General features: G+C 44.6%; 2 protein-coding genes across 2 annotated transcripts; one reads left to right on the forward strand and one right to left on the reverse strand.

Annotated features, from left to right (window-relative positions):
• Positions 1 to 150: 150 nt before the first annotated feature.
• Positions 151 to 2,216, reverse strand: MELLADRAFT_109842 (uncharacterized protein; the record flags this gene model as incomplete). Its single annotated transcript, XM_007413894.1, has 7 exons — positions 151 to 596; positions 666 to 728; positions 1,148 to 1,162; positions 1,448 to 1,516; positions 1,575 to 1,649; positions 1,753 to 1,857; positions 1,967 to 2,216. 7 exons carry the CDS (start codon positions 2,214 to 2,216, stop codon positions 151 to 153), a joined length of 1,023 nt encoding a protein of 340 aa, XP_007413956.1.
• Positions 2,217 to 15,490: 13,274 nt separating this feature from the next.
• MELLADRAFT_90689 (uncharacterized protein) lies at positions 15,491 to 16,891 on the forward strand (the record flags this gene model as incomplete). Its single annotated transcript, XM_007413835.1, has 1 exon — positions 15,491 to 16,891. The coding sequence occupies one exon, from the start codon at positions 15,491 to 15,493 to the stop codon at positions 16,889 to 16,891; it is 1,401 nt and encodes a 466-aa protein (XP_007413897.1).
• Between the last annotated feature and the right edge of the window lie 6,126 nt (positions 16,892 to 23,017).

Here is a 23,017-nt window from a genome sequence, read left to right on the forward strand (position 1 = left end):
AATCAACTCAGTACATTCAACCACAAGGAGCTGGTAGACCATTTGCCTCTTGGGACCTCAGGTATCTGATTTTTTTCATCTTTTTTATGAGAGAAGGTTGTAAGGTTAAGCACGAAAAGTATATGCATTCTCTTGAATTAAATGATCAGATCAATTATGAAAGAACTTCCCTGAAAGGAAAGTCAATGTACTATCAAGTGTTTTTCCAAATGTATTCTCCACAGCTGTGAATACTTTATCAAGTACATCAACACCAACAGCCTTAGCTTTCACTAATGCATTCTGTGCCCATTGGTTTCCATGATTCATAGCTATAATTACCCATGCTTTTGCGTCATTTGATGACATGGGTATCCATTCTGTTTTGAAATTCTGCAATCTTGTGATCAGTCCTTGTCTTATATTTTGTGATGTGATTCCCTGTTGATTTGCATGAGGTATGTTTGAGACTAAGGAGTTTGTCAACCTCTGGGTTGGTGTTTCTTTCTTTGGGGGAATCCTCTTTGGGACTTCCAAGATTTCTGTAGTTTGTGTTCTTGGATTCCTTTCACCTGTGCGATGGGTTTCACTTCCTTCATTGATCTCTATAATCTCACCTGTAGAAGCTTAATGATTAGAAATCTCATTGAAATACTCATAGACTTAATTGCATCAAAAATACCTACTTGTTGTATGTCCTCGTGCATTTGAAGGAGTTGTATCCCAGTTGGCTGATTGAATGGGGGTCCCTTTGCAGATGAGAGGATTGATGTCAGTATGCTTGAAAGGATACCATTTCCAGGTTGAACTTGAACCAGTTGACATCTAATCTATGAGTGATGCAGAATTCCAAGGAGATTCTGAACACCTTGTATCCTTGTATCTGGGATTTTCTTGTAACAAAACAAATTGCATTAAGGCCATTACCTTCAATGATCATTACGCTTTTCCCTGTAGTTATTGAAGGATTGAATATCATTTGAATATTAAATCAATCCCATTAGATAAGCCAAACAATAATCTCATGAGACTAGGGAGTAGAGACTACACACTTTTCCTTGGTCCTTGCTGTTTGGAACTGCTTTGATCTTTTGGTAATAGATTTTAGAGGAATCATTAGTTGATTGGGTAATTCTGGATGAAATTATGAGAAATATAATCAACTAACCATCTGTGCTCTTGGCTGATGGATAAGATCCAAATAAAAAATATCATCAGCTGGGTAATATGAATCCCATCTGAAGTTTCCAGTATGGCTTGCCTCCTACAGAGTCTTCATTATCCAGTATTATTAACATACGGTACCCATTCGCCCCATGGACAACATGAAGTGAGAATGTTTGCACCAAAGGGGACTTACTCATCTTAGCTTTCAGTTTTGATACCAACTCTTTTACATTTGGTTGAATTATGTCGATTCTGAGGTAAAATTATGAACCTGAACTATGAAAAGATATGGTCTACTTACTCTGTGTTGTTTCAGACAGCATGACTTGTCCTTTTTCTTTGAAGTCTTTTCCTTTTTCTTTCAAGTGTCCTAAGAAACTGGTACTCAACTTTCCATCAATATGACAAGTAATAAACAAGATACTAACTCGTTATGATCCTTGCTCGATCATTAATCGATCGTCCTTCCTCATCGTGAACAAGGTCGTTCAATTTGGTACTCGCTTTCGTCCCAAGTGCCACAGCTCATCTTTAGCCAACAAGATAACTCCTTGAAAGCTACTTCTTCAAGAAGACTTTCTCCTCAAACAAAGATAATGAACTCACCTTTACCAACCATCGCTTTCATCTGGTCTCTTTTTCTAGGGTTGACTGGTTCCGTCCTTGCTTCGTAAGCCTCTTGTTGGTTATGGAGGTTGTTCAATCGGGTTTCTATTTTTTTTCCAGCTGCAATAACACACCTTTAGCTGTCTACTTAGAAATTCCACCAAAGCTGGAACTCGAGTACGATGTTTTTCCCAGATGAAAGGTATGCACTCACTTTGCCGAAGTTTCTCTTTGATCTTGTCCCTTTTTCTAGGTTTCACTTGTTCTACCCCTGCTTCAAAAGTCTCTGGTTTCTTATGGATGGCCCCATTTGTTGTACCCATGCCATGCAACTCTTTTGTGAATCCGACCGCTTCCTGTCCACGATGAATGGTATCACTGGCATCCATATCCTCTGCATTGTGCATAGGTCTCGCAACCAAGATGGACACTTGGAAGAGAAACAAAAGTTTCAAAAGTTTCATTAGTCGATGATTGAAACTGTCGTTTGAGAAATTTTTGTGCCGTGTAGATTAATGATTAAGTATGTGAATCTATATATGTTTTCCGTAGATATCTGTTGTTCTCTGATGGATTCAAGCACAAGGATTTGGTTTGCTCTGATACGATATGATTTGGAGTTACAATTTTGAGCATATAGCAAATGAAAGCTTTGCTTGACTCATTCTATGTGACATGTGTTAAACCCAGTCGCAATCATCGCAGTCATACAAGTGGTGAAATTTGTCGACTGTACCTCCCGTTGCTTTCGCTGATACTGACAGTAATGCTGCCGCGCTGCCACATTGTTGTGATATTGATTCTACGGGAGTTACTATGCACATACTATGCTCTGTCAACAAGTTCATAGGCAAGACCAGACTGCGAAGGATCCCTTGGTCATCGTCTGCGTGCCTAGCTTAATTTTTTTTATTTTTTTACTGCGCCAAATGTATCCTGACTCGTTCAAAATCAGGCAACACAGACGTTCGTCACGGTCGTCGCTGCTTTGGTTTCCTCAATTGCACACCTTGAGCACAACCATTCAACAAGCCTTATTACATCGCCTCTATTCCCGATGCTGCAAGACGTTCCAACACGCCCTATTACATAGATTCTATCTGAGTGTTTGTGAAAAATTTCTGATTTAGTCATGGTGTTCTTTTGTTATAGTGAACGATCCTTTGGCATCGCTCGCTTGCTTTGAATCAGGGAAAATTATGAGACAACTCATGATGATTATCATGATGATTAAATCATCGAGTTCTTCAAAAACTGGACGAGCTTTCTTCTCTTGTTGTCGCAAGTCAATTGAACGATCAAAGTTGATTGCTGATCTCATTGTACACTTCAGCTTCAAATCCGGTACTTCTCTTTCCACTCAGATGGAGTTTGACTGACAATGATTCAACTCACATTGTGCATTGTTCAGTAGTTTCACATGCATCAATCACCTTTTGATATTCCCTCAGAATGATGAAGCAAATAAATTTGTTTCACCTTGCGTGTAGAGATTGAACGGACATATCTTAGACCAAAATGTTTGTAGATTTCAGAATGTTAGGATTGTTCACAAGCAAAGACCCGATAATTTTGATCGAATGATTTGAATAGAGGTAAACAGTTGAAAAGATGGCCGCCATACAACATGAGGATCCTTATGAAAACGAGCCGTATATAAATAATGCTTGAGCTAGAAGCGAGAGAGGTGGATCAAGTTGGATCATGAATGTGATTGTTGATATCAATTGTTTCAATAAACTCCACAAGAGATGAATAAAAGAAATCGTCTAGTTTTCAAAAAACATCGTTTGTTCCGGATTGGCGACAAGGTCTTTCCAAAGACTGATAACCCAAGCTTTGTTCAAGTTAATCGTCAGGCGAGTCTAAAGCTTGCGTTGAATGGTGCTGATCGAGTAGCGACTGTAGGTGTTCATTGGAGCAAACCAAAGCGGTGACGAAATTCCTTGTGGACTGATTTCGAATGGTTCAGGATACATTTGCGGCGCAGTGCTGCGGGCGCAGTAAAAAAAATAAAAAAACTGGCTCTCAAAATCTATCATCTTATTCTGACTTGGATTTCATCCTGATATTAATGTTTTGTTTCATTGTTTTTTGTTGGATCTTCCAACAGTCAGACTTTTCTTGTGGGTCTAGTCAAACGGAACAAAACTCTAGTGAATCACAACCAGAATCTGACCCGAACAAGCGAATCACACTACACTTTACTCTTCTGATGGAAATGTTAAAGGTACACATTTCCAATAGAAAAGAAATCTAAAGTTAACCTGAAGAAAATCCTGACGGATTTTATTGATTTTTTTCTTCTAAATTGGTTCGCTAGTATTTAAAACAACAAGAATATCTTGTAGTACAAGAAGTTATTTTATTATCTGGATCAAGTTGTCAATTAAAATTAAAAACAAATCATAAAGACGTTGAATTTTTAGAATTTATTACTTCTGGTTTAAGTAATCAAGTTTCTAAAGCGATTAAACTCTTAACCAACAAAATTTGGACATGGAAAAAAACGTAGAAAACAAAAATATATAAATATATACTCTCAAGGTTTCTTGATTGATTGATTGATTTTTTCTGGAGCAGAAAGACTCTTAAACAAATTTGGATTGGAAATCAAAAGTGGATGAGCTTGAAACTCTTGGATAGTTAAATTTGTAGAAGAACTTGATTGATTTGATGGTAAGAAGGTTGAGAGATTGGATTCTTCAATTGAATTTTGATTATACTTCCTTTCTATTCATATCTGATGTGGTGAAACCTGTCTTGAAGCTTATTATCTCTAGCCAAGAGTTCCCATTTGAGGGAGGGTCCGACCAGAGATTTTCGTGGAGAATGTGATAGATATCAAAGGCGGTCAGCATCCGTTGGTTGAAGCCTGCGTGGAAAGTTTTATAGAAAATGCTACATACATGGTACAGCTATTCCAGGAATTTGTGTCGTGGTCGCACAAATTCATGGTCTTTTTCCCCCAAGCGCCACTGGCAATACAGGCGCAGCGGGGTGAAGAGCAGCTCAGCCCCGAACCGCCGGATACACAGACCAGGTATCGGGCCTGGCCCCCCATCAAAAATTTTTCCCACGTGGAATTTTTTCCCACATCGGAAAATTTCATTCCATATCTTCTCTGGTTAGTCTTCTTTTTTATTTTCAGAGAACCATGATGCTGACACTTCCACATCCCCATTCTAGACATGCGATCTCGACCCGGTCCATACGACGTTGGCATCAAGGTGCTGGCAGTGCAGCACCTTCGCACAGGAAAAACCATCGAGCAAGTGCGTCGGCTGTTGAAGTCACCGGTCAGCACGCGGAGCATATCCCGTTGGCACTCTTTATATCGACGTACCTATTCAGTGATTCGCAACCCTGAAGACTATCGTCGCCTTGGAAGATCAACCCGTCTGGACGACGAGGATAGAGAATTTATGTTGGAGTTACTAGATCGCAATCCAGCTCTCTACTTGGACGAGTATCGATTTGCGGTATATCGACGTACCGGCGAATGGGTCGTGTTGCAAACCATCGCGAGTGATCTCAAGGATCGACTCCACCTGACTCGCAAGAAGGCTCGGACGGTACACCCGAACCAGAGTCCCTCGAAGAGAGCTAAGTATCTGTATGCAGCAGGGGCGCTGAACCCCAACATGCTTGTTTTCCTCGGTTAGTCTGTTTTTGGTCATGTTTTGAATGATGAATGATTAGCTGACATTATATATTGACCCATTCAGACGAGTGCGCGGTTCAGGAAAGGCATCTCGGCAGGACGTTCGGCCGCGCTAGACGAGGTCAACGGACCACACGAATTCCTTGGAGTCGAGGAGGGAAACGGTACTCACTCCTACCGGCCATATTCCAAGGCGGCGTATTAGCACTTGACTGCCAAGAAGGCAGCTACTGTCAAGATGACTTTGAGGGATTCCTCAAACATCGTTTGGTAAGCAGTTTTTCTCAACCTTCATCCCCCAAATTTCAAAAACTTACGTTGAACTTTGCTAGTTTCCTATGATGAATCCCTACCCTCAGGCAAACTCCGTTTTAGTGATGGACAATGCAAGGATCCACCATGGGGTTCGGATCGATGAACTTGCTGCAGAAAGACGTATCCGCATCTTGTACCTCCCACCTTACTCGCCCGATCTGAACCCGATTGAGAAGGCTTTTAGTGTCCTTAAATACCACTTTTGACGCACCCAGATCCTTGTTTCAACCGCTACTGAAGATAAGATTGATGTGATCATGGATACAACCTGGAAGCTGTTTACCGCTCAGCTCATGCACAAGTTATATGTAGTTTGTGGCTACTGGATTTAGCAGTTTATGTGAAATATCATCAGAAATTGCTTGTCATAAGCGTTTGCTCAGTTGGAAATGTCCCAAAGGCCTAATGTGAGAAAAAGTGTCACAATAAGATATTGTTCCCTGTGAGAGATCGGACTTTATGTAATGCTCTCACAAAAATTTGCAGTTTGTGCATGTGAGAAAACGCACTGAGAGTGCAAAAAAAGGTCTTGTGTAGAACCTTTGAAATATTTGTCTTATGTTCATTTAAAGAGGCAAGTCTCAAATCGGACCTTGTGCAAAGTGTTCATTTCAAAAGACCAGTCTCAACTTTGACATCTTGCAAGACTGGTCTTCTTGACTGAGACTCACAAGATAGACACATCATATAGAGGCACATTTGGGAAAAGTGAAGGCAGCGATCAGATCACACATCTCATTATTGCATGTAGAGGTTAGACAAAAGCCAAGGTTCACCAGGTAAGACTGGAAGTTCAAATTAGACAAGCAAGAGGAGATTAAAGAAGAAACAGTTCACAAAATTTTAAGAGGGGATGTTGAGTTATTGATTGCGCCGATCACAAGTTTGTTTAAATGTATCACAAATATTTGATTGAGTAAGGATATTGATCGATCACAAAGAGTCTATCAGAAAGAGCAACATCTAAAAGAATAAGATCAAGAAGAATCTCTAGAGGATTTCAGGAACTGGTTATACTCAGGAACGGCCTTGTAAAGGTCATCAGCGTGAGCAAACGCTATCCCCATACTTCGGAAACTTTCAAAAGTGTATGTCTTGCGGTCCAACAGTCGAGCAAAATCGTTGATACCTTCATCAGACAGGATGTCACGTGTTTTCTTCATTTCAGACTTGATACCGGCGAAAAGGAGGAAGTCCTCGAAAAGAGGCATCTCAGGAGGTGGCGATAATTGAGTTGAATCAGTGGGAGCATAGGTATTGGGTGTGGGGACTGGAAGGGAAGGTTGAGCCGGTGGAAACGCAGCCGAAGGGCAATTTTGCGAGGGCGGGAAAGCAGCCGAAGGAAAAGGTTGAGAGGGCTGCAAAGGAGCCAAAGGGAAAGTTTGAGATGGTGGGAAAGGAGCCGAAGGGAAAGTTTGAGATGGTGGGAAAGCAGATGAAGGATATGGTGCACCATAATAGTTATGGTGGACCACCGTTCCTGAAGTCGAACTGGCAGTCGGCTGCACTGGTCCGGGGGTAGTTCGACCATTAAGCTGATTTTTTTCCTTCTCGTATTCGGCCACAGGAATCCAACCGAAATCAGGGCGCTTGGAAGGAGGATTAACCTCATCAACGCCTGCGACCCCTGCAGCCTAATACAAAGGAGAGCGTTCACTAAACCTCAAAGGAGATAGAGGAATGATGAAGACTTACCCAATTGGTAGCCCATGTGCGTATGCGCGCAATGCTGAGCACGACACATAGATTTGGGTCCTTTGGATTCAGCGCGTAAGTGACGTTTTCGCCTGCTGTGAAGTCCTTTGAAAACCGTGCCCATAGTTTTCAAAAGTGACGCTCGCCATCGCTCAATATTGCGGACTAATCATGCAAATGAGAAAGTCAGCCCTTGATCAACAAGCAAGGTAAAAAAGTTACTAACCCCTGCGGAGTCGTCTGATTCAGGGTGAGCTTCGGTATCAGAAGAAGGAGGCTTAGGGGCGTGGTTTTTGCGAGCAATCTCCAAGTTCCGTTGAACGTTCGAAGTGAGTTTAGGGTTTTCGTGATAGATTTTGAAACCCATGACCGTGGTAGCAGGGACAGACTGAGTAATGGCCATGAACTCTTGAAAACTGTTGTTATCATCAATACCCATCTTAGTGGCCTTGTGGTGACGAGAGCCGTGGATGTAACCCTGAATCTCGATGGTGTTGTCGTACCAGGCTTTCCTAAGTGAATCCTGAACACCATCAAGCCGTTTGTTGCAACTTCTGAAAAGTACCAATCGGAATTGAGCAAAGTGGAGTGCAGGGCTGCTGATTACAAACTTATGGGGGACCTTGGGGTTGTAGTTCTCAAATTTGGGAGCTGGGGTCTTGCGAGCTGGTTGAGCCTTCTTGCGTTTCTTACCGTTAGAAGTGGAAGGTTCAGGCTCGTCGGGGACTACTGGTTACCAGAGGTTGAAACCGACTTGGAAGGTACGCGCAAGATCGGATGTTTCCCCTTCGTTAGGTTGCAAGTCGACAGGTAAATCAGTGTTTGGTTTGGGGTCATAGAACATATTGGGAGGTAGATCTAAAAAGGTCCAAAGTCAGTTTAGACATTCATGAGGGTAAAGCAAAAAGTGAAACTAGGTACTAACCGTCATCTTCATCCTGGGGGTCAAGCCGTTCTAAATGTACATCTAGTAAGCATGAATGTCAGCTTGAGATTCACGTGGTAAAGAGGAATAGAAACCATTACTGACCATAATCTTCGACTCGATGGTCATTTGCCTCAGCTAGTTCTACATAGAATGAAAGTCAGCATGAGGATCATTTCGACGAGGTAACCAGAGACTCGTTTGACCTACCATCCAGTTGGTTGAACTGGTCAGAGTCTAGGTCAAGGACCGCAGCCGACCTCTTATTTGAGGACCTTGAATCAGGGATTGGTTTGGCAGCGGTGGAAAGAATTGGCCGGACAATGGATGGAGGAAGAGGCGGTATAGATTCTAAAGAGTCGAATGTGTTGCAAATTGAAGGATTGAGATGGGGGTTAAAAGAAGAAACCGAAGAAGTTTGTGACCCGGAAGGGGTGGGGCCAGCAGAGCTACCGTTGCGAAAATCTTTCATCGACGGGGTTATCGTGCCGGCCGGGTGATCAGATCGCTTAGAGGGCTCCTTGCAAGGCGAAGCTAGGGGTGATGACACCCCAATGAGCGAGGGAGCAATAACCGGTGGGGGCATGATTGACCTAGCAGAAGAGGGGAAGATAGAGGATCTGGCGATCCAACACAATGCCAAAAAGATAAGTTAATCTCTCTGTTTCAATAATCGAGAACAAAAAACTCACCGAGCTGTACCGGCATTCTGATTCATAAGTGCTTGTGAATAGGTGCGGTTGCAAAGCACACGGGACACAACATCAATGCTACCTGTGGCCGACCTATCGGAATCACAATGAGAGGAATTGACAAAATGAAAATGAACAAAAAAATGAGATCATGACGAGATGAAGAACGGATCGGAGGGACAAAAGACATACGAAGGTGCGTTGGAAGTCTTGCTGTTAACCATACTGAAGGTGATGATTGAGGGTGTTGAGTAATTTTTGACAAATGTGGAGTATCTGTTGACAATAGTGAGTGTCTTGAGGGGCGAAACGGTCACGGAGGCCATATTTTCATGGGATGAGGGGGTCTGGTTGGATTTGGTCATCTCGTGGGTTGAGTGAATGTCCGGTTCTGGTGAATGAATGGGCAACCAAACATTGGCCAAATGTAGGAAGGCCATCCGGCCTTGGGATGGTTGGGTTGAGGTGTTGATGTGTGAGCTTGGGTTGGTATGGTGGTGGATATGGTATGGTGGTGGATTCGGTATGGTGGTGGATATGGTGGTGGATATGGATAGATCAATCCGGTGGGTCACTGAACGGATGTCGCAAACAAACCCAAACAAACCATCAGGGCCAGTCAAACTCGTACATCCAATGCTGCCGGATATACGAGTCCACACAGGTCCACACCCCGTTACAGCTGTGCTGCGCTGCGCACTGCCTGTATTCGCCGGTGGCGCTGGGGGGAAAAAGACCATGAATTTGTGCGACCACGACACGAATTCCTGGAATAGCTGTAAGTACCAGACAATCACCATTCACTTACCATAATCTGTCACAAAGATTGATCCATTAGTTGTAGGTTGGAGGTAAAGGGTTAAGGACCCAAAGAGATACAAAAAATCAACAAGACAAAACATCGGAAGAGGAGATAATCCTATGATATAATTATTAATAATGAATGACATGATTTAAGCTGTGAAATTGCTCAATTGATGTTTATAAATGATGAATAGATCTTCTTATGATGAATACAGATGATTTTTTCCTAATATCCATTCCTGAAAAGCTTTTTTGGAATTACAATGTTTTTGTAAAGTTGTCCAATTTTGGATTATTTGTGGGATACAAAGTCAAATCTGGGATTTTTTTCCCAGGTTCCCAGTTTTTGTTTTTGGATGTGTTCGGAACTTTCCCACGTTCTCCCAGTTTCCCAGTTTGAGTTTTTGGCTGTATTTTGAAAACTGGGAAACTGGGAAAAAACTCCCAGTTTTAACTTTGTATCCCATAATTATAGCACATTTTAAAGCTCTCTTTATGTTGATAAATAACTGCCCCAACATGACCTACGTCTGATGTGTGATGCCTAAGGGCCCGTTTGGCAGCAATTATTTTACTGTGGTATTCACACAATCACAGTAAAATAATCACAAACCAAATTTGGGTGTTTGGTAGCCCAAGTTTAGAGATTATTGTACAACAGTATTTGGTCAATAATCTCAAATTTGGAGGTATTTTTGGAATCTCCATTTTGGTGATTATTCCACCTACAATCCAATTATTTCCGTATGTGAGAAGGGGACTTGTCAAAATTTTGACTTTTCCTTTCATCACCTTCTCAATACTACCCTTTCCTACCCTTTCTCCTTTGACTCCAACACGTCTCATTTCTTTTTTTTCACCTACTTCAACTTCTTTTTTCTTTGTTCTTCTTTCACTGACCTTGCCTTCAACTCCTCACCTCGTTTTGTATCATATGTCTGGTGTGCCTTGTATGTATCATGTGTATTGTATGTATTGTATGTATTGTATGATTTGAATGATTTGAATGTAGGTTTTGTATATTTGTATATTTTGTATATTTTTTGTGTATTGTACATGGTGTATCATACCACACATTGAAGACATTCTTGACATACCATAACTACAACACATGCAAGGCATACAAGGCATATGATACAGATGATACATATATTACAATACATACAATACATAATTGCATGAATGCACCATTTACTGTAATTATCTACACTTCCCTCTGCCAAAATCAACCCACAGTCAGTCCAAGTAATTGATACTAAAGGCTATTTTGCACTTACTGGCCACAGAAAATGACTTGGCTTTGATTGGGGTGGATCCACCATTTCCTGAACATCCAAAATTGGCCAAAGCTACCAATAGCTGCCACTGGACCGGTGCCTGCTTACAATGAGAATTGTTTTGAAATACTCAAGATGATCCAAATTATTTTGTGTAGTAATTTGATAATGTCAGGCTTTGGCATGCATGCTTAAGACAAGTGTCAAAGCAAGATGATTAGTTCCAGACATACAGAGTCATTTCAAAGAAGCACAGACATTGGACTTACCACACTTAGCCAAGTTTGTTCAGTTTCAGCAAACCAACCTTGAAATGTTGCAGCTTTTGAGCTAACAACACCCATGCCGTACCGCTCTGCTGCGCTATAACAACCATTTTCCCGAGCGCAGTGATTTGGCGCTATTAGAAAATCACTATTGCTACACTTTTTTTTTGGAAGCGCTATGGGACTCCAGAGCGGTGTGGCTTAAAAAACCGCTCCGCTCCGCTATGTTTGAAATTGGGACAAGGTAGTGTCCAAAAGCGCTGTCAAGCAGTCTTTTGGGAGTCAAAGGCGTGTTTTCTACTTCTTCAATTGGATCTTCATTACTTTGATTCCTTACAGATTGTATCTCTAACATTAACTCAAACAATCATTATCTTTTCATACTACATCACATGTAATTGAAAAGGATTTAGATTGGCTTGTAAGCTTGAATTTGGTGGTTGTCAATGAACCTCAATCAGCTAAACCAGGTTAGTCATCATTGTCACCATTTTTTGGCAGGAATCACAAGCTAATTGGCTTAATATCCTTGTTCTAGCTATCCAATTATTAACATACTTGATCCTAGCTTTGATAAACAAACAATGATCCTTGAAAGTTACCAAATACCTCAACTCCTCAACCTTATGGCAAAGGACTTATCAAGGGACAGGTGAGTTAGATCAATTTCTACTTGACCTACATTCTGACCTTTTCTTCTCTTATTCCTTGTTAGATATCAATAATATTTTGATCAAATCCAAAAAGAGAATGCAAAAAGTGTTAGGTTGTATAACTATTGGGTAAGCGCAAGTAGACATTTAATGCCTTTGCTTTCAGGATAATTTTCCAGTTTCTTTTAAAAATCCACTCATCAAAGTGGTGATGTTAAAAGATCAAGTCGAGATGGATATGAGAGGTTGATTTTCTGCTGGACAAAAAGTTTTAGCCTTGATCATCATTTGATTGGCTTTGGCTGAATCTTCTGGGATTAATGTTGGTTTCTTGCCTTGGATGAACCTACGAGGAATCTTGATAAAGATAATAACAATGCTTTGGCTAATGCCCTTTCTGAGTGGGTTGCAAGTAGTGGAGGCCTTTGTGTAACAATTCTAATTACTGATCACTGTTGGCGGTTTGCTTATCTACTAGCGAAATCAGCGGCGGGCGCCGCGGTTGGGATAGACTTGCATCTCAACCGGAGCCTGCGCGCGCAAGACCTGTCCTTGTTGCATATAACATGTTGTTTTTCCCTAGGGTAATCTCTCTTCAGGGTCAAGCGAACCCACTCTATGTTTTGCTTCGAAACAATTTGGAGTGTCAAAGTATTGAATCTATGTCATTGCAAGGCTTAATCCACAACCTTAATCAGAGAAAAACAACCAGGTACCATTTGTCAATTCTAATTACATGACAGTCACCGAATAACGTATTTAACAAAATCAATCCATTAGAACAGGATGATATACTATGTTGTTAGTTGCCAAGTCCCCTGACTCCGATCTGATACATACATGGACATTGGTCGCATTTGTACAACGAGAGAGTGCTACGTATAGCTGCCCATGAGTGAATACAGGTTCCGGCAATAAGACCGTGACTTTTTCCAAGCTCTGACCTTGGCTTTTGTTTATTGTCATACAAAAGGCCGGCACAATGGGGAACTGGTATCGATTAAAGGGAATAGGACAATCATCATTACCTTCGTGATGAAGTTTCATCTTCGGCAAGCTGATTGCCGTGCCTTTTAGTTCGCCAGTTAAGATTCGACATTGAAGCGCGTGTTCCGCCCAATCTGTAATCAGGAGCCGAGTTCCATTGCACAGGCCTTCTCCTATTTGCAAATTTCGTAAGATCATAACGGTTGCTCCAACTTTTAGTTTCAGGATATGAGAAGGAAAGCCCGGGAAGTTGAAGGTATTTAGAACCTCCGGTGATACCCCATCAAAGAAGTCTTCGTCCATTGTATCGTTTGAAATTGAAGTTCGATATAAGCTCGGTAGCGATTGCATGACGAAACTGTTAAGTGTGTTCACCGTGGCATTCAAAGGGGTGATTAGGCACCGAGAAGCGTACAGATTTGTGAGTGCACTCCAGTCTTGTGCAATGATCAGGTCCCGAGTCGCTTCGTATTCTTCCGCGATTAACGTAGGATCGAACTGAATCCTTGGTTCTAATACTGAAACGTTACAATGTTGCAAGTCAACTTCCGCTACGTAATCGTCCTGTAAGGCTCCAGATCCAAGATCTAATAACCATTTCGCGAAGTTGATATTAAGTGGGTTTTGATGAGCTTCGAGGCCTCCAAGACGTATGTTGACCGTCAACTGGAATTTATGAATTGTGTCCCACAGGAAGGATCCTTTCAAAGTCGCGTTGGCTTGATCCAACAGGTTACCTCTTCAGACTATAGGTAAAGTTTGTCGGAAATCACCTTAACACAAACCAGTGTCAGTATTGTGTTGACATAAGCCTCAAAACAGGGTATGACATTCGTTACCAACTCAACTCACCTGCGAATAATACAACCTTGCCTCCAAAAGGACGGTTCACACCCGTTAAGTCACGAAGGGTTCGGTCCACGCATTCAATCTGATGACGGTGTTGCATCGCGACCTCGTCCCAAACGATGAATTTCACCTCCTCGAGCATTTGCCCCAGACCCGAATTCGGTGGCATGCCACGAACCACCATATCACAGGTGGTTCAATAGTCCATGAAGGGCTTGCGCGGTCCGTGACAGGGTGGCCTGTGAAATCCGCACGAGAAGAATGTAGAAACATTCCAAAGCCTTGGGCAAGAATTTTCACCCACTGCTCACGACTGGTCAAGATACTTGACACGCTCCGCAAGTCCTCCAAGAGATCACACAACACCAATTGTGTGTCTAGTCTTTTCGCTGAAGGCACTCAGAACGTATTCAGGCGAACACTCCAAAGACTCAAGTTTAGGATCAAGGCAAACTTTCAAGAGACAGTATAAAATCCCAGAATCCCATCTTTAATTTCTTGAAGAGCTCAATTCATCATGGAGGACGCGGTACGAGCAGCAGAAGCAAGAGCGGCACAGCTCATTGTAACGAGATCCCGGTCAACGGCTCTAGGACAACCACCGGGACCCCCACTGGAAACAAGCCGCAGAACAGCAACCAGACCTCCAGCCCAACCTTCGACAAATCATCCCACGTAGACGCCATCGATGAGGAAGTCGAGATAGAAGATGAGGTCATGGAGGAAGCCACACTCCTCCTACAAGGCTCAACCATCGGATCGGATGAGGACGATCGTGAATCGTGGCAACCACCAGTAAACAAGGGGAAAGGTAGAGCGGGGGATAACACGAGCCCCACCCCTTCAGAAGGGGGATCCATGCGAAGACAAATGGAATCAGGTAGGCATCTCTTGATTATCACATCTAACATCTGTTTTCTATAACAAAACCCCACAGTCAGAATCACACCGTCTATAAATCTTTTTCACTCAAAAAAAAAAAAAAAAAAAACGAACACAAAGACACTGAGGGGTCAGGGAGCTCAGCTCAGGAGCCTGCCGGTATGATGATCGGGGAGCCGAAGGCTCATGATCCCGCGGGACAACCAGGGGGCAAAGAGCCCACGATCCTGAAGGAGAACCGGGGGGGCATAAAGCCTAAGATCCCACAGATTGACCGGGGAGCGAGATATGCTCATGATCCCGCGAGACAAAAAGAAAGGGGAGCCTAGATATGCTCATGATCCTGCACAGAGAGCACATACCTGAACCCTGGAGGGGAGGCTAGACCAGCTGTAGCACCAATTGATCCGTGGCAGCGAGAAATGCAAAGCAACGAGGATGAGAATCTGACGCAAACGAACTTCACATCCAGCAGACACTCACAGCGTAATTGACCTGAACAAGAGGGCCGACCTACTGTACGAGGCAGGACGGTGTAGAGAAGCTGCAGCCCTACTTGACCACTTCGAGAACTCTCGAGTGGGAAGCGTCGTTAACGAAAGAGGAGAGCGGGTCCCAGCGGCAGGAGGGAGCGGCCTAGCGAGATCACGCCCGTATAACCTTTTGGTGGAAGATCTTTCCTCCAGATCGGACAGCGTAGGCCACATCCCACTTGCAAAAAGGCAGAGAATGGAGGAGGTACTCCCGACACCGGCCCCAAGACGGGTCGACTCATCGTCTTTCCAACAGCTAGATATTCCAACCAATCCACGGCCAACTCTGCAAGCACACATGCCAACACCCCACCCTCACACTCGCCAACCGAGAGTCGAACCTGATCCACACAGACATGTTGACGTCCAGTTCGAGCTGAGACGTGCCGGTCAAGGAACACGACCGACAGCGAGGCAGGACCCACCAGATGAGTATTACCATCAATTCAACACTCATCGACAGTCCGTCCACTATGAACATCAAGGCCGTACACCCTCCCGTCTTGGAGACCACCAACGGACAAGATTGCCTCCTCGCAACCCACCTCCAGCCCGTAATCAACAATGCTCTAACCAAAGGGAAAACGGAAGATCACAATCAGACCTAGATGAAGAGGAACAAGTTAGAAGTTTCATGAGTTCCAAGAAAGGGCGATTCGTGCTGAGGAACGGAGATGTGGTTGAAAACGGTAGACTCTTAATCGCAGACGAATCCAAAGAGATGGAGAAAGGTCTAAACCAAATGTCACCAGTGCTAACCCACTGGCTACGCACCTTCAAATCGTATATCCCCCTCACGGCATTCAACAAAATCTTCCTTGCCGGCGACCAAGCAGAATGGAGCCGCAGGAAAGCCCCATCTGAGTCGAAGATCGAGGACGGCAGCGCGTCACTAAGGGTCTACGGTGGCGCGCCACCGCCAGATGAACTGCTAATGCAATTCGAAGATTGGATTGATGTGATGACGTTGTTCATTAGATACGTGACGGACGCAGGGTGGCAAACATTACCCGAGCGATTCGAAGGACACAGGAGAGTGGTGATGGAAATCCGCGAGCATTACGGGTGGATGATCGCGTTGCGTTACTGCATTAGGATACGCCAGGGAGTGATGCGGGACACAATTGACGGAAAAATCAAGAATTTCAGTCACCTACAGTCAGCCATCTTTGAAGAAGTCAAGATTATCGCAGACTCAAGACAAGAGAGAGCTTACAGGACGAACCCTTACGTCGAGAACGGCCCGCTATCCCACATGAACCCGATGACGGGCCTTGCCAAGCCTTCCGCACTCCCATCATCCAAACGAACCGCGGCAGAGACGTTTCCAGCGAAGACGGTGAAGGCAGAACCTACATCAGGGGACTGGATCCCATCCGCAAAGTGGCGAACCATGTCAAAGGACGAGAAAACGGCAGCGAAGAGAGACCAGCAGAGAAGCTCACGAAGACGCGATGATGATAGAGGTCGGGAGAAGGACCGTTATTACGAAAGATCAGATTACTGTGATCGGGGTAAAGATTACCAAAAAAGGTCTCCTTCAAGGAGTCGTAGCCCCCGTGGAGGGAGAGGAAAGGGTAGAAACCGTAGATCGTAAGCTACCAGATGTAATGAAATTGAATTGAATGAGTAGAACACAATTGTGGGACATACAAGAGTATGAGACATGAGAACCGTGAGACTTACCAAAGTGCCAATTGCCTTCCCTTCCGACCCCAACCCCCCCAATCCCAAAAAAAAAAAAAAAAACCATACTCGCAACTAGATCACCCCTGGCTCCTAGCCAACCAAGCCCCGTGAGGAAAGGAGCTAGGCTGAGATGGCCAACAGCCGCCTCTTGTGAAATGAACCTACCAGTGTGGGAGAGGGAGTTCAGGCGTGCAGGCCTACTAGGAAAATTCAGAGACATCTTGACAGGCCTGAGACATGGTTTCCACCAAGGAATCAAGGAAGCAGAGGTGTCCGGAGTTCCCTTCTTTTGCCCGCCCAACCACGCATCAGCTCTAGAAGCAAAGGGAAAGATAGAAGAAAATTTCAAAATCGAACTTCAAGCGGGGAGAATGGCAGGTCCATTTTCTAAACAAGAGGCCTACAAAAGACTCGGATTCTTCCGCACTAGCCCAATTGGAGCGGTTGTGAACGGCAATGGGTCAACGCGTCCCATAAACGACCTTTTGTTTCCTAGAAACGACCCAAACGTGAAGTCAGTTAATACAGGAGTCAACAAAGAAGACTTCGAAACCACTTGGGACAACTTCCAAGTAGTAGCGGATTTCCTAAGCAGGCTGACGGAGGACGTACTTTTAGCGATCTTCGACTGGGCGAAAGCATATCGCCAAGTCCCGACATCTCCAGATCAATGGCGATTTCTTATGATACTCACGTTTGATGATCAAGTAATCCTCGACATGCGGATTACCTTTGGGGGAGTGGCCGGCTGCGGTAGCTTTGGCAGAGTAGCAGACGCCTGGAAAGCGGTCATGCTGCATCGGTTCCCCCTCAAGGCAGCCTTCCGTTGGGTTGATGATACCATGTTCGTGATATCAAAGAAGAACGTCGCCGGGGTGACCTTACACGACATCTCGAAGCTATCACGAGAGATGGGTGTAGTAGAAAACGTAGAAAAAGCAAGCGACTTCCAGGAGGAGCAGCGCTATCTTGGATTCATCTGGAACGGTACAGACAAATCAGTGAGGCTACCAAGGGAGAAATTAGAAGAACGTATCAACGAACTCACCAAATTCTTGGCAGAAAAATCCCACCGTTTCAAGCCAGTTCAACGCATGGCAGGCAGGTTGAACCACACAGCAATGGTCTTGCCACAAATGCGATGCAACACAGTCGATATATACGCCTGGCTGGCCGAGTGGAAACACCAATCAGCACTAAGAGACACCCCGGACACGGTACGAGAGGACTTACAAAAATGGCTCAAGGCATTACGTACAGCGGAAACGCGACGACTGATAATCAATTCCGAAATCATCAACGTCGGGTGGGTTGGCGATGCGTCAACATCATACGATATCGGCGTGATAATCGGAAAGAAATGGTGTAAATTTTGCCTTAGAAGTGCCTGGAGAGAACTGGCACGGGATAACACGCGAGGCATAGCCTGGGCTGAGACAGTGGCAGTCCGGCTGGGCTACCTAATGCTGAGGCAGTTGATGTCAGTAAAAGGGCGGAGATTTCTGATGTTGACAGATAATACAGTAACAGAATTCGCAATAAGGAATGGCAAATCGAGAGATAAGCAGGTGAACAGGGAGTACTCACAGATTCAGGACCTACTGATAGAAGACCAATCGTGCATCGAAGTGAGGAGAGTGACGTCGGAGGACAATGCAGCCGACCTCCTGTCCAGAGGATACGATTCGTCGAAACGTGCATCAAACATGATACACGTAAGGGTACCACGGGACCTCGAACGATTCGTAATCCAAGAAGAGTGAAATCCCGATCCACCCCTCCCGCGGACAACCACAAACGAGAACCCAGATGTCCTTACCAAAACACTTTGACGACGCAACACGTAATGCTTCAAGAGCAGGTTGACATGCAGCTGCAGGAAGCTGGGCGCAATCCACATTAGCTGGTTATAGTTCAGGGATGACGAAATTCATCGAATTCAAAGAACGTACCTCGGTCGGGTTTAATCCAGACGAGCCGATCTCGGATGAAGACATTTACGACTTCATAGCATGGGCAGGAGACCGTAGTGGGAAAGAGAGCGACGGACCATCACGCCCCATCTCGTCAGTCACGACCAAGAAATACCTGGATGGCATACGGGCGTGGCATATCGTCCGCCATACATCTAGACCAACGGCCGACTCGGAAGTCGTGAAGACGCTATTAACAGCTTCCAAGAGGGATGAAGAAGAAAGAGTGTTAGTGACAAAGAAGAACCCCATTAAGATACGTCAACTATTTGATCTCCTACGAGCAACATACGACGGTTCCGAAACGAATCAACTCATAGGCACAATCGGTCTCGTGGCTTTTTGGGGCATGGCGAGACTCGGAGAGCTACTCAGAACATCAGTCGAAAATGGGGCCCTGTTGAGGAAACACGTGGAATTCGGAGGTAGAGAAGGAAGGATCTACGTTAGACTACACTTACGAAAGGCAAAGACAGCCAAACCGGGAGAGATTCAGATAATCCACCTACAACAGCAGTATCATATCCTAGACCCCGTGGTAGCATTGCGTCGTTGGTTGAAGAGGACTAGTGGAAGAGACCCAGACACGATACTCTTTGCGACGACGGAACGGGGAGAAATTAGACCCTTGACGAAAACCAGATTCGTAAACGGGGTAGGAAAGATTTGGGGGAAAGCTAGCCTAGGTACATGGACTGGCCATTCGTTTCGAGTTGGCGGAGCGTCACTGAGATTCAATTTAAAAACACCGATGGAGAAGATCGCCAAACTAGGTCGTTGGAAGTCTCTGACTTACCTACATTACCTTAAAGCGTACAATCAAGAGGATTTGGAGGATACTGTGAACTTATTAGACGCTACACATGAACCGGACTGGCCTACGAAAATGGAGGTACTCTAAATTGGTGTGAACGAACAAGAGAGGCAGTTAGACGGGGGAATTTTTGAGAATCGAAATAGAGATTTGTGAACACAACGGCATGACGCCAACACAGCAAGACGCTGACCACACGAGATCTTGATTAGAGTTCAGAACCTTATTGAGGAAAATCAATAAGAGGTGGCGTTGAAGGAGATCGACGGTAAGTATTGAGAAGAAATGAGAAGACCCCAGAGCAAGTGAGATGCCGGCCTGGTGTGCGTATTTGGGGGTGTGCCCGAGGCTCAGGACGCCCGACCAGGCTTCTGAGGAGTGGGTGATCGACCACACACAAGGCCAAAGACCCAGACACCAGACAGGGGGGGGGGCGGGCTCGGGATGGAGGACTCCAGCCGGGGCCGTTTGGTTTAAACGAACCAAACCGTTGGTTCAAAGAAACCAACCCCGGGCCGGGGCCCTTCACTTCCCCAACCCGCGCACTCCTGACATCATGTAAGGAGTACGCTCATCAGGGTGACGTCTCGAAGAAGTCAAGCACTCACACATCACTAAGACAGTGATGCTAGCTCAGTTGGAGAACGGGCGTGGCCCGTTCTCGAGTCCACCCCCACATGCCATAGGAGCAAGTGGAGAATGGACTGGACATACTGAATCGTCGAAAATGGGAATTGGGATTTTGAAGGTACTGTGTGCTGTACGTCCATGCAAAAGAAGTAGCGAGGCGATTCCGGCGGCCGAAACTGCTTGGAATTTGATATGGTGTCCATTGCAGTAATGAAGTATTGTATTCAGTACAAATGTTTTGCCCGTACCTCCGGGTCCGTCCAGGAAGCCTAAATAGGGTTGGTCCTCCTCGATCGCTTCACAAAGATTATTTACCACATTTCGTTGTTCGTTGGTTAATTTTTCTGACATCGCTTCGTATTTTCTTCGACTTTCACTCGGATCCACAAACCGACTTCGGTTACCATCCTCCCCATTGGGCAAGTCGAGCTCTAGAAGCAACTGGCGGTCAACTGGCATTAGTCCCACAGCTTCAAGACTACTTTCCATACTGTTGATGGTTTTCTCAAGCAGAAAAAGCGCATAATTTTGTATATGATTTATACTTGGTTGTATATGAGGGACTAATGCCGCGAGTTTTCTTTCACAATCATCTGATAAATGAACAATATGCTCAGCCCAAAGCTGCAAGGGATTGCTCGGTGCGCTGTGACATAGAATGATGGCAAGCATTTGCCGTAGCTGGTGGCCTGTTTTCCACACAGCTGCTTCCGTAAGAGATAGATGATAGTGCCTGTCGTTCAATAACAGACCGTGTTGATCCGCAGCTTCACGAAATGAATTGTAGACAATCCCATTAACAGTTCAAAGTGCGTTGAACAAAGTTGGGCCATGTACATGTTGCAACAATAAACGTAAGTAGTAAACATCCCCCCGTCTCACTCCCGCGTAGTAGATCCGCCCTATAGATTGAAGTTTGTTTTTCCTCGCTTGTAATCTTTTTGTTGTTTTTACCCATCTGAAATATTTAGGTACTTCTTGGTACTTCAACGTACGGATGGTTAACTGAGATCTAGGTAGTTTACAATTCTCTGCACAGAGTCTAAAAAATTCTGTCAGAGTCGTTCGTTGGGCTCGGCCAGTATCCATTGCTCTGCGAAGTCCTGCTTCATCCAGGTAATAAACTGTTTGTGCGTCCTCGAGATGTAAATTGAGTCTTTGTACAGCTGGATATCTACCCAAAAGTTCGTATTGGAAAAGCCTCCATACCGCTAATAAAAGTAAATCAGTTTCCTCTCCCTCTAGTCATTAAGTAAAATATTTACCTTCAGGTGCACTGAGAAAGCGTGCGTTCAGAAATGCCAATACTTCGTCTCTATCTCCTGTCTCCTCGACATTCGCCATTGTACGATCGTGGCCCTTGAGGATGTATTTAAATAAATATTTCACCGCTCGTAGACTGGCTGCAACCTCTACGTTCATATGACATTGATATTTTAAGAGTAGATACCTATTGTATGGTACCACACTACCATTCTCGAATCTCGTTCCCCCGTTTACCGAAAATCGACCATTGCACGGCCGTTTATAAGTAGGGTACTTGTTGTCCGGTAATGTCGTTGTCTCGCAAAATGGTTTCGGATAACCAATCTTGCATCTTCTACCATCCCAGCATTTGTATCTTTGGCAGGGACCGTGCAACATATGATGTGAGACCAGGTGAAATAGATCAGGTTCTTGGTCAGGGTCTGGGAGTTGTGCCGAAATTAAACAATCAACCATTTCGGGACTCGAGGGCCTAGATTCTGCGTCCAAGAATAAGATCAAATGCGCATGCGGTAGTCCTCGTTTTTGAAACTCGATGGAATAAACATAGGCGGTGAATTGACCTAGGCGTCCCCATTTTGTGACGTCGGCAAGCATTGCATGGAAACGTAGGTGGAAAGCTCGCGCCACAAGATCGGGTCGGTCCTCTGCAATTTGCCCGTCGTCGAGTGCTTCGACGATTTCGCTCCATTGTGGATTCGCCGTCATCGTTATGAATAGGCTTGGGTGACCAAATTCGGCCACTAAGCTCATGGCATCCTGATACAGAGCTTGCATGTTACGAGGACCACCAATGAAAGTGGACAGTAAAACCACATGCCTACCAACGACTTCTTCCTCGACTTCATTACCAAGGGCCTCCACTATCCCGCTGTAAAGTTCCGCTCGTAATTCTTGTTGATGAAATCGAATAAAATTCAATCGAGCATGTTCCACACAAACATACATATCTACGACAAATTCTTGAAAGAGCCGTCCTGAAGCTAGTATTACCGAATAGGCTGGACGTTTAAATAGGAGGAAGGCGAACCACTTGAGGCAAGTCACCGTACCATCGGGGTCTAATTTCAAAACAAATAGTTAATATTCAATATTTTTTTAAAATTCAGAATTCGCCTTACCATCTTCTGTTGGATGGGTATAATTATCATGCCACATTTGGGATCCATAAGGGAACAACAATGGATATCGAAGGGCGAAATAAGCCGTGTGTAGTTCGGAAATTGGCTCAACCACTCCCGATCGACGTCGTAAAATGATGTCGCGTCCACACCGGCCAATCTCACCATCTCCTTCGATTATCGCGGCGACCTCGTTCGCAGTGGGACGGTTGTATCGACGACGATCGGTC

Source organism: Melampsora larici-populina (assembly GCF_000204055.1).
Source record: "Melampsora larici-populina 98AG31 unplaced genomic scaffold MELLAscaffold_39, whole genome shotgun sequence".
NCBI lineage: Eukaryota > Fungi > Basidiomycota > Pucciniomycetes > Pucciniales > Melampsoraceae > Melampsora > Melampsora laricis-populina.